The sequence below is a fragment of the Poecilia reticulata genome, chromosome 2 (genome assembly GCF_904066995.2).
Source record: "Poecilia reticulata chromosome 2, P_reticulata-male-v2, whole genome shotgun sequence".
Lineage (NCBI taxonomy): Eukaryota > Metazoa > Chordata > Actinopteri > Cyprinodontiformes > Poeciliidae > Poecilia > Poecilia reticulata.
The window spans coordinates 31,178,185-31,193,311 of record NC_088831.1 but is presented as its reverse complement, the minus strand read 5'-3'; the positions used below and the strand labels follow the sequence as shown (position 1 = coordinate 31,193,311).

Genomic DNA, 15,127 nt, shown 5'->3' with positions numbered 1-15,127 from the left:
CAGTTAACTGACCCTGTGCTGCGATGTGTCTGACAATATTATTTTGATTAAGATTGGGTTATTTTGTTTCTGCTTTGCGTTACGTACAAACGCGTTACTAACAGGTAGGCATTGTCGGGAAATACCTCTTTGTAAGATCCATGTTTACTTGTGCATTTTCAGCCATCCAGTACAATTGAACATCGGCGGGATTCATCAAAAAGATGTCCCCCCCCCCCAGCACACAATTTAGTGATGTCAATCTGCAGAAAAACAACAGGAGGATATTGGATCCAATAAAACAATTGTGTTACTCATAAAAAAAAACAACTACCCAATGTAGCACAAAAAATCACGTAATTTGTGTTTCATCAAGAGAAAATAGATCAGCAGAGTATTTTGTGCACAATATGTTCCTTTGTGTTAGGGAAGAGAATATTGTGTTAATTTCACATGAACATATTTTAGAAAAAGTGAACACTTTTCAAGAAGTCAGTCACTGGCCTTCAGTAACCAAGTTCTATGTCTTTTCTATATATATATATATATATATATATATATATATATATATATATATATATATATATATATATATATATATATATATATAGATGGATAGATATGAGATGTGCCAATCAGGTTTTTGCCTGCCGATTCCGATTCTGATCCCCCATGAGGGCCGATCACGGCCGATCACTGATACCGATCACATAATTATTGTTTTTATTTTATCATAAACACTACCGGTTACATTATGTGGAAAAAGGAACCATGAATTCACCTTAATTTAGACAAAAACTTGTTTTTAATAACTTTTTCCAAGAAGAAAACAAAACAAAACAGGCATTGTGCAAATTGTACTGCTATCAGTAATACTATCTTTAACAGACTGATAACATATGAAGGCTCTGAAGAGGCTAAATAATGCAAAGAGTCAAAATAAAACCTCTCAACATTGCCAAAAAAATTCAAATATAAAACTTAACATTCAAAGGCAAATACAAGTTCCATTACAATAAACAATCCAGAGTTACTGAATGAAAACTTCCTGATAGCATGGCGGCTAGCTGATTACTGCTAGTTCTGATTGGCTGTTTCTGACTGAGCGGAGTAATTATGCAGAACAAGGTGGAGATCGATTATTTTTTTAGAGATCATCTGTCTCATGTTAGGACGGCGAAAGTTTTAATACGAATGTAAAATGTATTTTTTTAAGTTAGATGCTGCAGCTTTAAGTGGAAGTTTGGTGTGAGAGTCACTACCAGGTGGCGCAGAAGCGACGCTCCGTATGTGAAATATTACTACCTGTAGCGCGTAGCAGCGGTTCAACAGCGAGAGCAGAACCAGCCTTACCAACCAGTAAGGCTGGTTGCAGAACCAACCAGTCTTACATCGCCGCTCGATTTAAATAATTTTACAGGTTATTTGTTTAGCTTTCTGACCGTCATGCTAATAGCCGGGTGAGTGTTTGTAGCTGTGCGCTGCTTTACCTGCTATCTGATCCTCCATATGTCTTTTTTATTGCAGTGAGCCTTGATGTAGCCAAACTCCATCAAGTATGGCATTGTTTTTATACCATATTAGATTCGTTGTGTTGATCCATTTTGACGTGCTTCACCCCATGTGCTTCAATTTTCCGCCACAACACGCAAACGTCCCTCAGTGTGTTATAGTTCCTCATCGCTTAGGATTTGTTGCTGCGTGTTTGCGCAATGTGAAGGAAAGAGGAGACCAGCTGCACAGGCAGGCTGCGAAATGAAATGCAAGTGATCGGTTTGTGTGATCGGCAACAGGAGACCGTGATCGGCGATCACCGATCATACACTTTTTCACGGAAATCGGCCGATTATGATCGGTGGCCGATCGATCGGCACACCTCTAATATATATAGACAGTACTGGATTATTCTGAATTTGAAGACTGAGAATACAAAGTTTTAAGTCTTTTTTTAATTAAATAAATTCATTTCTATTTAACAAAATGCTTTTCGCAAAAATAGTTGGTATTTTGTGTCTCTTCCACTGTCAGCATCACACTAAAAATTAAAATACTCAGCTTGTAATGGAAAACTCAGTTGTTTTTTTGGATGGGGGGGGGTTTGTAAGCAGTTTTTTCAAGCTGTATGCAAAAAACAAACAAACAAAAAAAACTTATACACCATTCTTTTAAAGCTTTAACTTGTGCAAATTCTGACTGGAAAACCGATATAAAATCAGACAGTACACAGACGACATATAGCTTGATTTGAGTTTATTCAGGGATTTTGTGCTGGTTTTTGTTCTGATCATTTTAAAATGCTGGGATCCTGACACGATACTTGAGCTTAAAGCAGCTAGCTTAATATTAGGGGTGAGGTTACTCAACTTGCTTAGCGACTTGATTCAGCCTGAAGCACAATGTTTTTTAGCTACTGCCAATGTTTCTTAACCAACAGCTGCAAAATAAGTTATGTCTTCAAAAACCCTTGAATTATACCTCTTAGATTTTAAAATAGCAGTTACTTCTGCTAAATCTTTAGTTGTTGCTTACTTTAAAGGTTATAACTACCTCAAAAGAATGCAATATATTACATTTATGCTATGTATCTCCTTTCATTTTTTAAATTCTTTTAATGCTTACTAAGCACACTACATTTCTCGGACAGCAACCACATTATGTTGATGCCTAGCTAGGGGCAATACCTGTTTTTGTGTTGTATTTGTATTGTTCATGTGACTAAATCAACCTTTGTGTTTTGACCGCAAAGTTCCGCAAAGTTTGAGTTTTATTTATGAAAGCAGTTCTCACCAAAATATTTCTGGCCTCTCCTCAGCAGTGCAGCGGAAAGTGAAACAGTACTTTAAGTCACCTCATAGTTATTCACACCGAGAGCTGCTGGAGAAATAAAGTGGCATGTAATTTTTCTTGGCTTGTTTCGTAATAAATATCATTTGTGGGAGAGGAAGCCATTGAGGTTAGAAGGAACTGAGTGTCCCCAATGGTCTTGGCCACTCTGTTTTTTTTTTTTTTTTTAATTATTGGTATTAAACCGCTTTTTATTGGTCAGTTCGAAGGGCTCCAGGCAAAAACATCTTGTTTATAATGCAACCTTGTGTATTGGGCTGCCTGACAGAATGTAATTATAAAGAGCAGCGCTCCTTCGGAGTTCGCCTGTGCGCTCCGCAGGCAGATCCATGGGCAGATCCCCACGTCCTGCTTGCTAATGAATCCACTCCCGCTGGGCTTATTGATGACTACGGTCTTTCTGGAAGATCATTATAGGATATTTCCATAGGACAGCTGAAACAGCATCACGTTTGGTCTCATTGCTCAGTTTCATCTGTTTCCTGGATGCAGCTAAGTTCAGAATTACTCATACCCCAGGAAGAGTTAGGTTTAAGTTTAAGCTACCAACATGTTTCTTCTGGCAAAATGTAAAGAAGTTGCACATTAGAGCGACGGAAAGGAGACCCTTTAGTCTCAAAGACTTGGAGCTCATCGTCGTTAAAGAGAAATTGTCAAAATACCAGAGGAAACATGTGCAGTTTGTTCTTTAGCAGGTTTAGGGCTTGTAGTTGTAAGGTGACAAGACGTGAAAAAGTTCACCACGCCTTTTGCACTGCACTGCATAAATGCTGTTAACATTGCTGCCAGTGGGCAAAATTGACATTTGCGATGTGACAGAGCTCTTCTTTGATAAAAAAAAAAAAATGCTCGTATCATATTACAGTATTTATGAGTTTTCATTGTGTCCACAGGTTCTGCAGATGTACCTCCCCTTCTGTGGTATTGCAATCTCCAATGCTCAACTCTTCGCTGCCTCCAGAAAGGAGTACGACCGGAGTCGGGTAAGGGCCACGAGGCCGATGGGATGATAAAGCTCCCATTCCAAGGATCAGCTTTACTCCCTCCCCCCCCTTGATGCTGACATTGAGGCTTGGTATTGATCAGCAGCAGCCCACTTGCTGGCGTCGCAGTGGAAAATCACGGTGCCATGCAGCGTTGCATGAGCATTTTCTCAGGATCTGACGAGGGGGATGGGCCTGTTATTCAGAGTAGGACCTAAATCTACTTGAGAATACGAGGAGATCCTCTAATTCATGTCTTACAGTCACATGTAATCGGAGGGAGCATAACAAGAGCGCAGATCCCAGAGCAGAGGAGGAAAATGAGGAGAGATTCCCTCCTCATTTTTAGGTGCCAGCATATTAAACTGAACTGGCTCTGCCTTAGATAAAAGGGTCTAATTTACTTGTATTGAGGAAATCAATTACACTACATCATCCCTTTGGTTTATGGTTTAGGGATTATGATAGTAATTAGATTCCAACATCAGCGCGAAGCACAACACATTTATTTAAGAGGCTCTTATTCTTGCCTGCCAGCCGATTTCTTATGTGTTGCAAATGCATTAGCATTCATGAGCTTTCAGATCGTCCAAGGTGGTTCCAGCATAACATCCCAGCATAACATGGTCCCAGCATAACATTTTCTCCGTTCCTGGCGCTCAGGCACTCCTGGAAGTGGTCAATGACTTGTTTGAGGAACAGACTGACCTGGAAAAGATCGTCAGGAAGATCATGCACCGCGCCCAGACTCTGCTAAAGTGTGAGCGCTGCTCCGTCCAGCTGCTGGAGGACATTGAGTCACCGGTACTGTTTTGCTTTTCCTTCTGCTGCCCCTGCCATGTGTATGTCCAACTATGTTTTCACGTGTGTAACCCGTTTCTCTTTGTCTGCTTCGGTTTTGTTTTATTAATTAGTATCTGTCTTCAGATCTTTAAATGCTTCTTCCTTCACACATCTTTCAGGTGGTCAAGTTCACTAAGTCGTTTGAGCTACTGTCTCCAAAATGCAGTGCAGACACTGAAAACAGGTTTGTATTGTGCTTCGATAACTTTTGGAAAACTGTTGTTCATTTTACACCTTGAGGTTTTTCATTTAAAAATGTAACATTTTAAACCCAAATTAAATATGTTCACAACAGAAATTATACCAACATCATCTGCTCTGCCACCACAGACATAGTAAAAAAAACAACCAAAAAACATAAAATGCAAGAAATATGTATGAAATACTTTTAAAAATGTGACTATTTGAAAGTGCTGTGGGCATAAAACTTGATTCCGTTCAGAAGATGCACGATGGAAGCCTTAAATGATTTTTGTTTTGCTGCTCTTTGCTTCTGCTAGGCATGACTGAGTGGAGAAAAAGAGACTTAATATTGTGTGGGCTGTTTATGGATGAAAACAAGCTTGAAGGGAAGACAAATAAGCCCTCCCCCCCTCACCCTCGAATGCTTGCCATAGTTAATATCGTCACCTCAAAGCAGTGGCCATAACTGGCCTCTACAAGCAGTCTGAACAGCACAAAACTATACAACTCACTATAGTTTTATTTATTTAGCACCAATTCACTACAAATATATTACATCAAGACAAATAGGTATAAATATTCAAATATATGGGCTCAAATAAGTTAAAGATTGATATCAAATCAATCTGATTCATCCTAAAACAAACATATTCAGATCCAGTTCCTCAGATGATCCCGTATAATGACAATTGGTAAAGTGCTGAAGGTAGCAATAGCTGTTTCAGTGGCTTCATTCAGGAAATAAGCAAAGCTAAGCATGAGCCAGTGGTACTCTCGATAGATGGGGGAAAAAAGGACTGCATGGCAGCAATAGTTCTACTAGTGGCTTTGTCACAAAATACACACAACTAAACGAATAAGTTGAGTCAGATTTTTTTTTTTTTTTGAGAAAAAACAACAACAACAATCATGCAGAGTTATCGGGATCAAATTCTTTGTCATTGTCTTTGCCTAAAAAAGAAATGGCTAACAAATAAGCACCAATATGTATTGGAGAGAAAGACAAACAAAGAAATAGCTGAACAAAAACACACTAAGCCAGTAGTGCTTTCTATTGGATGAAAAACAGAGTACAAATTGTGAGCTGCAGCAATAGCTACATTAGTGGCTTTTTTCATGAAAGCAAGAACAAAGATGCACTGACCGAGGAACACTTTCTATGGGATGAAAAGCATCCCATAGATAGTCGCAGTAATAGTTCCGTTAATGGTTTTGTCTAGAAACGAGACACAGGTATAAACAGTTAACCACAGAGAAATGTATGTAAAAGTAATCTCTGCTATTTCTACAAAAAATGCATAACCTAACACCTCTCGCAGCATAGAGGTGTTGCTGGATAACCTAAGCCAGTCTAGCTGTAAGGGTTATTAAAAGAAGATAGGGTGTCTACGTCACAGACTAAAACTGGGAGCTGGTTTCACAGGAGGAGTCTAATACCTGGAAGCTCTGCTTTCAGAAACTCTTGGAACCACCAGCAAACCACCAGCAAACCACCAGCAAACCTGAGGTCAAAGTTCTCTTAGTAGGAACACGCAGAGCAATCAAATCTTTGACGAAAATGTAACTCTAAGCTAAATATGCAATTGTTATTAAATTTAGCAATTTTGTGATTGGCTAACTTAACTTTCCTAACTTAAACGACCACCTTCTTAATAACGATTTTGCCACAGTTAATGAATTCAGCAAATTAAATTGCATTTATTTCTCTTTAAAATGTTTGTTGCTATAAAGATTGACAGACAGACTTTTCAATACATAAGCAGATAAACAGATTTGATGTAAAAAAAAACAAAAAAACATCTCAATTAGTAAAGCACCCAGAAAAAAAGCAGGAGTTAATCCCATCGTGAACTGCCATGCATTTTGTGCTGCACTGTGAAGACCTTGTCTGCACCGCCGCATCACACGCTCCACATGAGCTAAAGATCTGACATCAGCATCATTCTATCTTTATTCTTGAAAGATAAAATTAGCAGCACAGAACGCTTGCTGGCTTTGAAGGTAAAACTTAACGACGGTCCTGCTGTATTAAATGTCAATGGGTGATGTGAGCAGTGATGATGCAGGTGTTTCTCTGGCAGAGTGTGTGGGGGTGTCTGGCAACAAGGAAGACAATTGCACATTTACATTTTCATTACTTCATGAGCTGCTGAAGAAGTTTACAGACATCTGCTGCATGAGAGGTTCATTAAATACAAATGAATATCGGAGAAGGCTCATGAGGAGAAACGGGAGAAGCCGTTGCAAACCTGCCGTTAGGAAGATGAATCGGGTCACCTTTTTTAAATCAAATTATGCATTTTCGGCTACAGTCGCAGATTATAAAACGATACTTGTTGAGGATTGAAACCTGGAGTTTACGTTTGGTTCAGCAGTTGTTCAGCGTTGTGTTTATGTTCTGTTTCTTTTCTTTCCAACTCTAGTTTCAAAGACAGCATGGAAAAATCGTCCTACTCAGACTGGCTCATCAACAACAGCATTGCGGAGCTGGTTGCGTCAACAGGACTTCCTGTGAACATTAGCGACGCCTACCAGGATCCTCGCTTCGATGCGGAGGTACAAAGTCCCATCACCAGGATTTTTATATGACAGAGCCCGGCAAATATCATTCAACATCTAGGTTTCTGCAAAAAAGAAGGCCTCACTTATTATTTAGAGAGCTTTCCTGCTCATTTGTTAGGCAACCTAGAAAGGTTTGACATTCAAACTTGCGTAACAGAGGCAGAAAAGATGAAAGGGTCGACCTATTGGTACCAGGACTCCTGCCTTGTTGGGCAGAAGATTTAATAATTCAAATGTTGATATGAAGACCGAAATTTATCTTGGCCACTCGCACAGCGAGGAGAATTACACGGAAGACACGGACAAATCTTTAAAACTCACTAAATATTGGCACCTTGGAGTCTCCATGTCTCCATGTCATCCATTAGACCAATTACAAGCTGAGAAGTTGATAGAGAGACATTTTAGGAAATTATCGTCTTTCCCACCATCACAAACCTAAATATGTTAAGTGTGTGCTTTGATCAAATTAGACAGGCATCTAAGAAACACTGCAGTTGGTGTAAAACAAAGGATAAACAAGTAGAAAATCATCTTATGCCCACCTTAGAGTATGGTAGGGGATCTGTGGTGCTGTGGGTTTACTTGCTGGGAAAGCAACAATGCAAGTCTTCATGTTTACTTTGAAGTACCAAGAGATTTCAAATGAATATCGAGGTTTTCCAGAAAACTTACAATGGTTATTGTTGGAATTGTCAACAGGATAACAATCAAATCAACACACAAGTTGTCAAAATGCAAAAAAAAAAAAAATTATCTTATTTCACGGTTATCTCACTTCCCAGATGTGAAACTTATAAAAGACCTGAGGTGTGAAATAATGTTGAAATCACAAAAGCACAAAGTGTGCTTAGACATTAGCTAAGCCATCAACCACAGATGGCACAATGCATTGGGAATTTTTCAATTTATTGTCTAGTCGTTCATTTATTAGAGAATTTGGCTGTAGCTTTGAAACTTTACACATTAAAACTTTGTTTTAGTGCTAATGGATTGTTTGAATGCCTGTGGATAAAGATTACAAAACATAATTTCTAAAGAAGTCTCTGATGCAATTCTGTTTGCTTTTAAGCTTTGTCTTATGAAATAATCAAAGCCAAACCCACTTCTGAGATGTTTTCTGTTTTAATCCTCCACTTTTTACAGGCAGACCAGTTCTCTGACTTTCACATTCGCTCTGTGCTCTGCGTTCCCATATGGAACAGCAACCACCAAATTATTGGTAAGTTAATTGTGATTATAATAATAAAATACAGTATATCATAGTATCTGTTTAAATAATTGTAATAAATGTTTATCTGAAGATACTATATTACCACAGGAATGCTCCGTGTGAAGATATTGAGAAAAAAACTGTGCTTAAGTTTTCTTCTGAGGGTAAACCAGAATATGAAACCCTTGCCGGTTTTTATCAGTAAATCCAAAAGTTGTTGAATATCAACATTTTTAATCTCTAAAAGCCTCTTAAATTCTGCTTGGAAACCTCTGCTTGTGCCCAGAAAGTTATGATACAGATGATGGTGGTGAAACCAGTACACTGGATGAACATTTTGCTTACTACACAGTTAAATACCAACATATACACGAATGGTCCAGCACTATTCATGCACTTTTCTGCATTAAGCAAACAGCGGGGCAGAGAGAAGCTCATGTATGTGTTGAGCGGAGACTGCCCGCGTTTGCTGAGATCCATGCTGTGTTGCAGCATCACTCCACACGTGGAGGAGGAGTTTCCCTTCTTCTGTCAGCGCGCATTATGCTTGTGAATCAGCCGCAGGCTAAAAGCACAATGACACTGATAAATCATTGATCCCTCGTCCGCTTTTTTGGCGCTGAAATATTGCAGGTGGAGGGGGGGGGGGCAGGTGATGGCAGCTCCTCTCGGTCCGGTGAGATCTGACGCAGGGAAGTCATTAGTTTTATGTGAGTGCAAAGTGATCAGCAGATCTGCTGCAGATGGCTGGTTAAGACCTGGGTGCGTCTCTGCGTAGGTGTCTGTGCGTTCGTCGGAGCAGGGAGAGGGAGAAAGGAGAAACGAACAGAAAGAGTGAGAGGGGAGAGAAAAGGCAGTGTGTGGGTGGCACCTGAGGATGTTAAGTGAAAAATCATTACCCAAACAAAGCAGCAGAGATGAAATTCTTCAGTCAAGGATACATTCAGTAACAACAAAAAAAGTATGCCCTCATTTTAATGTAACCTAGGCTGTAAGTAGTATTTAATTTTGAATTTTTAGCATTTCAGTCAGATATGTTCTACTGAGATTTACTATACCAACAGCAGCTTGAACTGCAATAGCTCTTTTTAAGATTTATGTTTTTAATTTACTGAAAGTCATCCCAGGTAATTCCTAAAAGACTGTTTTGAAGACACAGCAGGTACGGAGTGTTGAGAGCAAATTTGCTCCGGGTTTAATTGCTAAAAAAAAATTAGAACTTCATTGCACAGAAATTGCTTGCAGTAGAAAAAAAAATAGAAATACACCACCTTTCAAAATACGTTCACATTTCTCCAGCCATATTTCATATTTTATTTCACAATGCAATCATGAACGTCAATTTATTTTACTGAAATTGTATGTAACAGTTCATCACAGTGTGGCATGACTGTGAAGTAGATTAAAATGATGAACGGTTTCAAATCTTTCGCAAATAGAAATCTAACAAAAGGAGATGTGCAGCTTCCCTTTATTCTGATACCCCGTTTGCAAAATTCAGTGCAGATCCACAGCTCAAGTCAGACATCTTGGTGACATGGGACGTTTTAGTCATGCACAGACGAAACCTATTGCAGAAAATAAGGCCATGAGAGGTTCAGTTTTTAGTTTATAGTTAGACATGTAGGAAAATGCAAATGCACACCACACTTTTCCCATTTTTATTTGTGAAAACATTCTAAAATCTTTCAAAATGTGAAAAAGTTTAGAGAGGTATGATTATATATTGTTTCAAGGATTGTATGGCCGCAGTTTGACTCCAAAAACAGACTTCAGTTTGGTTGGTTTGGCAGTTTGTAAGATCATTAATTAATCATCATAGAAGTGTAGGCATCATAGAAGACATAAATGCTTAAACATTTCTTTCTTCCTCAAATTTAAAGTGGTGGTGAAGATATACAATTCAGTTTAATTAAGTTTATTTACATAGCGCCAACTCACAACAGATGTCATGCATTACAAAGAAATAATTTAAATTCAATCAAACATACATTACCAGTTGATACTGGATATCAAACACCAACGTAGTTTAAAAGGTTTCTAAGGAAACAGCAGATTACATTGAGTCAATGACTGTCAACATGAAATACTATTTTTCATATTTGATCTGTAAATAAATCTTTAAGGAGATAAAAAAAAAACTTCCTCATGTCGCCATAGTCATAAAAAGTGAGGTCTTGATTAAAACATACCGTATTTTTCGGACTATAAGCCGCTACTTTTATCCCCACGTTTTTCTGTGTTTTGGCTTTTCTGTGGATTTTTCTCCAACCACCAGGGGGCTCTTCTGCAGAAAGTGAATCATTGGAAGTCAAAATTGGAAATCAAAGAAGAAAGTGCTGTTTTTCATTTAGAACAAGCACATGCTAGCAGCAGGCAGGACGGAGAAATGTTTTCAAATTCATACCCCCTCATCAAGGAAATAACACGAAGAAGTTCATATGATGTAGCTGTTAAGTTGAATCCATGGTGCGGCATTGGAGACGCAGGGCTGCGTCCTTAATAGCAGATGTATTCAGGACGCAGCCCTCTGCTGTGTCCTTGTGGAAAGCCGAGAGCGGCGGAGATACCAGCGGCATATAGCCCGGTGCGGCTATATGCCGCTGGTATCTTATAGGCTATATGTAATTTCCAGTTTTTTTTTGTTTTTGTTTTGTTTTTTACTTTGTGGGTGCGGCTTATAGTGAGGTGCGCTTTATAGTCTTTAAAATACGGTAATACGTGCTATTCTTGTCACCTGTCAGTGGACATAATACTATACCTGATTGATGTATTTATTAAGGGGAAAATTATGTTTTTTGGTCTTTTTAATCAAAATCTGGGCCAACAACTCCAAGTCATAGGTTTAAGTTCTTCAAAGCTAAGTATCTCTTTGAAATCAAGAACATTTTAGGTTACAGGCTGTTTGCTGTGCCACAGAATCATTGTTTCCTGCATGTCCTGCTATGATAAACAGCCACTGTACGAAGATGCATTTGAGTTCAGCTTTTGTTGGATGAAATTCCTTACGGGTTAACACAGTGCTGAGCTGGTTGCGGCTCCGGTTTTGTGAAGCTCTAAGCAAAATTCGACACCCCCTCCATGGATCGCCTCCGGTGAACAAACGGCATTGTCCAGCCATGCAACCTAAGAGGTCATCTATGTAAAAAAAAAAATAAAAAATGTACTGAACATGAAAATTTGTAGATCTGGGAAGTATGGATTGTGGTGTAGTTGGAGTTAATGTGGTGGCCGTGAGGCTCTGAGCAGTCATTTAGTTTGCTAATATTTGTAGTAGCATGTTCCGAAGCTCATTACAAATCACAAGCTGGTTACAGTAGGAACAATCACGCTTTTGAGAAAACATCTGTGCTGCATTTTAAATTCATCCATAATAAAAAATAAATATAACTGTAATTAACTGCAGAGCTAATTCATTTCCAACCAATGAGTCATATTAACACATAGTATTGGCAGGCTGTTTAACCTCTTTGGCATAATTAAAAAATGATAATGAATTGTGTGACAATATCCTACCCTCAATTCATCAAATGTTTGGACATTATTAAATAATTTTTTACTTTCAATTAGAGCAAAATACATATGAAGGCAGGAGTCAGATAGGAAGAGGTTATTCCCATAGGACGGTCATAGACAAAAACTTTTAGAAGACTAATTGAGTCCCTGTTGGTGTCATTTTATTTAACAGTGTGTGCTCCTTAGTTCATGCCGACCTTGTCTGAAGTTGATGAAAGCAGCTTTTTCTCTTTTTTAACCATTGTTAAAAATACATAATGTCTCTTTGATATTTGCTAGTCTCCAGTGAAAAAGTGGAGCTTTTTGGGCGAATCGGCACCAAGCTGAGCTAAGTGGTATTTCATCTAACGCATAAACTGGTTTTGCATATCAGGTGTTGCTCAAGTGCTGAACAGGCTGGACGGGAAACCATTTGACGATGCAGACCAGCGTCTCTTTGAGGTATTGCGCTGCCGTCTGCACATTTTTAACACCAAGCATCCTCTGACTGATTGTGGAAACCGTGCTTTATTTATTCTAACTTATTTTTCCTCAGGCCTTTGTGATATTTTGTGGATTGGGCATCAACAACACGATCATGTATGACCAGGTGAAGAAGTCTTGGGCCAAGCAGTCAGTGGCTTTAGATGTAAGGGCACAAAATCCCATTGAATTTGTTTTCATTTTCCCATCACAATTAACACACAGTCTCAGTGAAATTTGGTTTTACATTGTCAGGATGTAATGGTTTGATCCTGGTTCTGGAACTACTTCAATTTAACCTTCATTTTGCAAGAACACACAGAAAACTGAAATTTTTATGTGAACAAATGAAGCCAAAATAGAAAAGTTGCATGTGGATAAGTAAGTAGTACACCCTATAACTCAAGGACTTGTAGCAGTTTTTATGGCTTTGTTAGTCTCTGATGTCACTTTTAAGAGAGTATCATCTGTCAAAAAAATTTTGATTCACAGCAATCCATTACAAATTCAGTCATATTGACAGATTCAAGTTAAACTGTATTTAAATCAGCGTTGGTAATATAAATAAATCATATTCAGTTTAGCATGCTAATTGTTAAAAGGTTAACTCTGAAGTCTACTCGGTTGAATTCAAGTTGCCATCTTTGTAGCAGCCACTTCTACTCGAGAGAGCTTGTGGTGACGGTGGGAAGGAATGACTTCTTTTTAACAGGATGAAACTTCCACCAGAGCCAGTCTCGTCTGCTGTGACTGGCTAAGGATTGACATGACAGAATAACCATCAAAATATATACATATATATATATTCAAAAAATAGAAACTACAGATGCATGGTTGACTGGAAGATGCCCCTTTTCTGTGGCTGAAATTCAAATCTATATTTGATTGCTGATACTTGCCCTCTTAAATCATGTGAAATCATCAAACATTTATTAAACACTACAAAAAAGGAACAAAAGAAAAGACAAGAAAACAACCTTAGACGGCGAGGCAGATTTTGTTAAATCAGGAATTTGTGCTATAGTGTGATATATTTAACCACATATCGCAGGAAGTAACAGCTGCAAAGTGGAAATTATACATTTTATTTTCACTTTTTTGTCTCATGGGTCTTTGTATAACTTTTAAAAATTTTATATATCCACAGGAATGCATGCATGAAAAAAATGCTGATCTCTTTTTGTAGATAACCTTCTCACAAAGATTTTATTGGAAATGAATGAGAGGCAGTGTAAAGCAATCCCTCATCTGATCTGCAGATTGGAACCATTCAGGACCAGTCAGCCTTTAACAATGTGTCCGAAGATTACAACTGGGAGCTGGTGGGGTACATTCGTTAGCGCCAGTGTTTCAAGTACGAGAAGCGGAGAACAGATAGCCGGAGACAAATGCGGAATGAAATAACGCAAGTGTGTGTATGTGTGTGTGTGTGCTTTGTTCCTGGCATCCCTGAATAAACATGAGCGTTTATGATTAAATAAGCTACTGCAAGAGTGTGCAAAGTATTTCTCCCAGGGAATGAGAGAAACATGGCGACCCAATCTGTGCTGATGTTGCTACCAGTGCAGATCCACATGCCACTGCTGACTTAATCAGGGAGATCCACAAATCGAACGCCGCTGTGGTGTTTTCAGTTGACTTGAAAGGAATATTACAGAATTCAAAAACAAAACTGATACTGTTATCATTTTTGCAGGTTCTGTCTTACCATGCCACTTGCTCCAAGACTGAAGTGGATAAATTTAAGGTAACTTGTTTGCTCCTATAATTACATCAATTGTAAATGACTCATTTATGCTTAATTTAGTTTTTGCTTATATATATATATATATATATATATATATATATATATATATATATATATATATATATATATATATATATATATATATATATAAGCATTCGTCCTCTGTGTTTGCTCTCACCATGATGTAACAGTTTTTTTCTATCTTAATTTGTGTTTATTGTATCCTTTGTCAGTTTAGCATAGTTATATTTCATATTATAAATTAGTTTATCCTAGCTTAGCTTATTTTATCTTAGTTTATGATATCATAGCTCAGTTTTTATTTTATTGTAAGTCGTCTTGCAATAAAATAGTATAGATTGGTTTAATTTTTTTCATCTTGGGTCAGTTTAAATTAAACTAAAATGTCTTATCTTATCTAGTCTTATCTTAATTTATCTTTTTAGCTTATTTTTGTTGTTGTTTTTCTTCGCTTAGTTTAGCGGGTTTTATCTAAGGTTAACTTAGCTTAGCATTAAGCTTATTGCATTAGCTTATCTCACTTTAACAGAGCATAGTTACACGTTGCCTCGTTACAAACAATTTCTTGTAGAGTTTCTGAAAGAATTAAAAGCATTCTTTTATGTGTATTAGTAAATTTCATTTTCGACTTGCTCCGATGGAAATAACGATCTCACAAAAATGTAAACCAACAAGTATCAAGTGAAAACAGACCAATTGTGTTATTAGAAATGGATTTGCTTCGGTCAATAAGTGATCATCCACAATGCATTATTTATAGACAAATGACAAAAT

General features: G+C 37.9%; 1 protein-coding gene across 1 annotated transcript in view; it reads left to right on the top strand.

The window, feature by feature from the left end:
* pde11a (phosphodiesterase 11a) overlaps window positions 1-15,127 on the top strand; it is a 42,268-nt gene that overhangs the window by 7,560 nt on the left and 19,581 nt on the right. Inside the window, exons 3-10 of the mRNA XM_081603467.1 lie at window positions 3,717-3,806; window positions 4,470-4,610; window positions 4,769-4,833; window positions 7,256-7,388; window positions 8,541-8,616; window positions 12,497-12,564; window positions 12,659-12,751; window positions 14,282-14,332. Coding sequence (XP_081459593.1) covers window positions 3,717-3,806; window positions 4,470-4,610; window positions 4,769-4,833; window positions 7,256-7,388; window positions 8,541-8,616; window positions 12,497-12,564; window positions 12,659-12,751; window positions 14,282-14,332 — 717 coding nt within the window. The remainder of the gene's footprint in view (window positions 1-3,716; window positions 3,807-4,469; window positions 4,611-4,768; window positions 4,834-7,255; window positions 7,389-8,540; window positions 8,617-12,496; window positions 12,565-12,658; window positions 12,752-14,281; window positions 14,333-15,127) is intronic.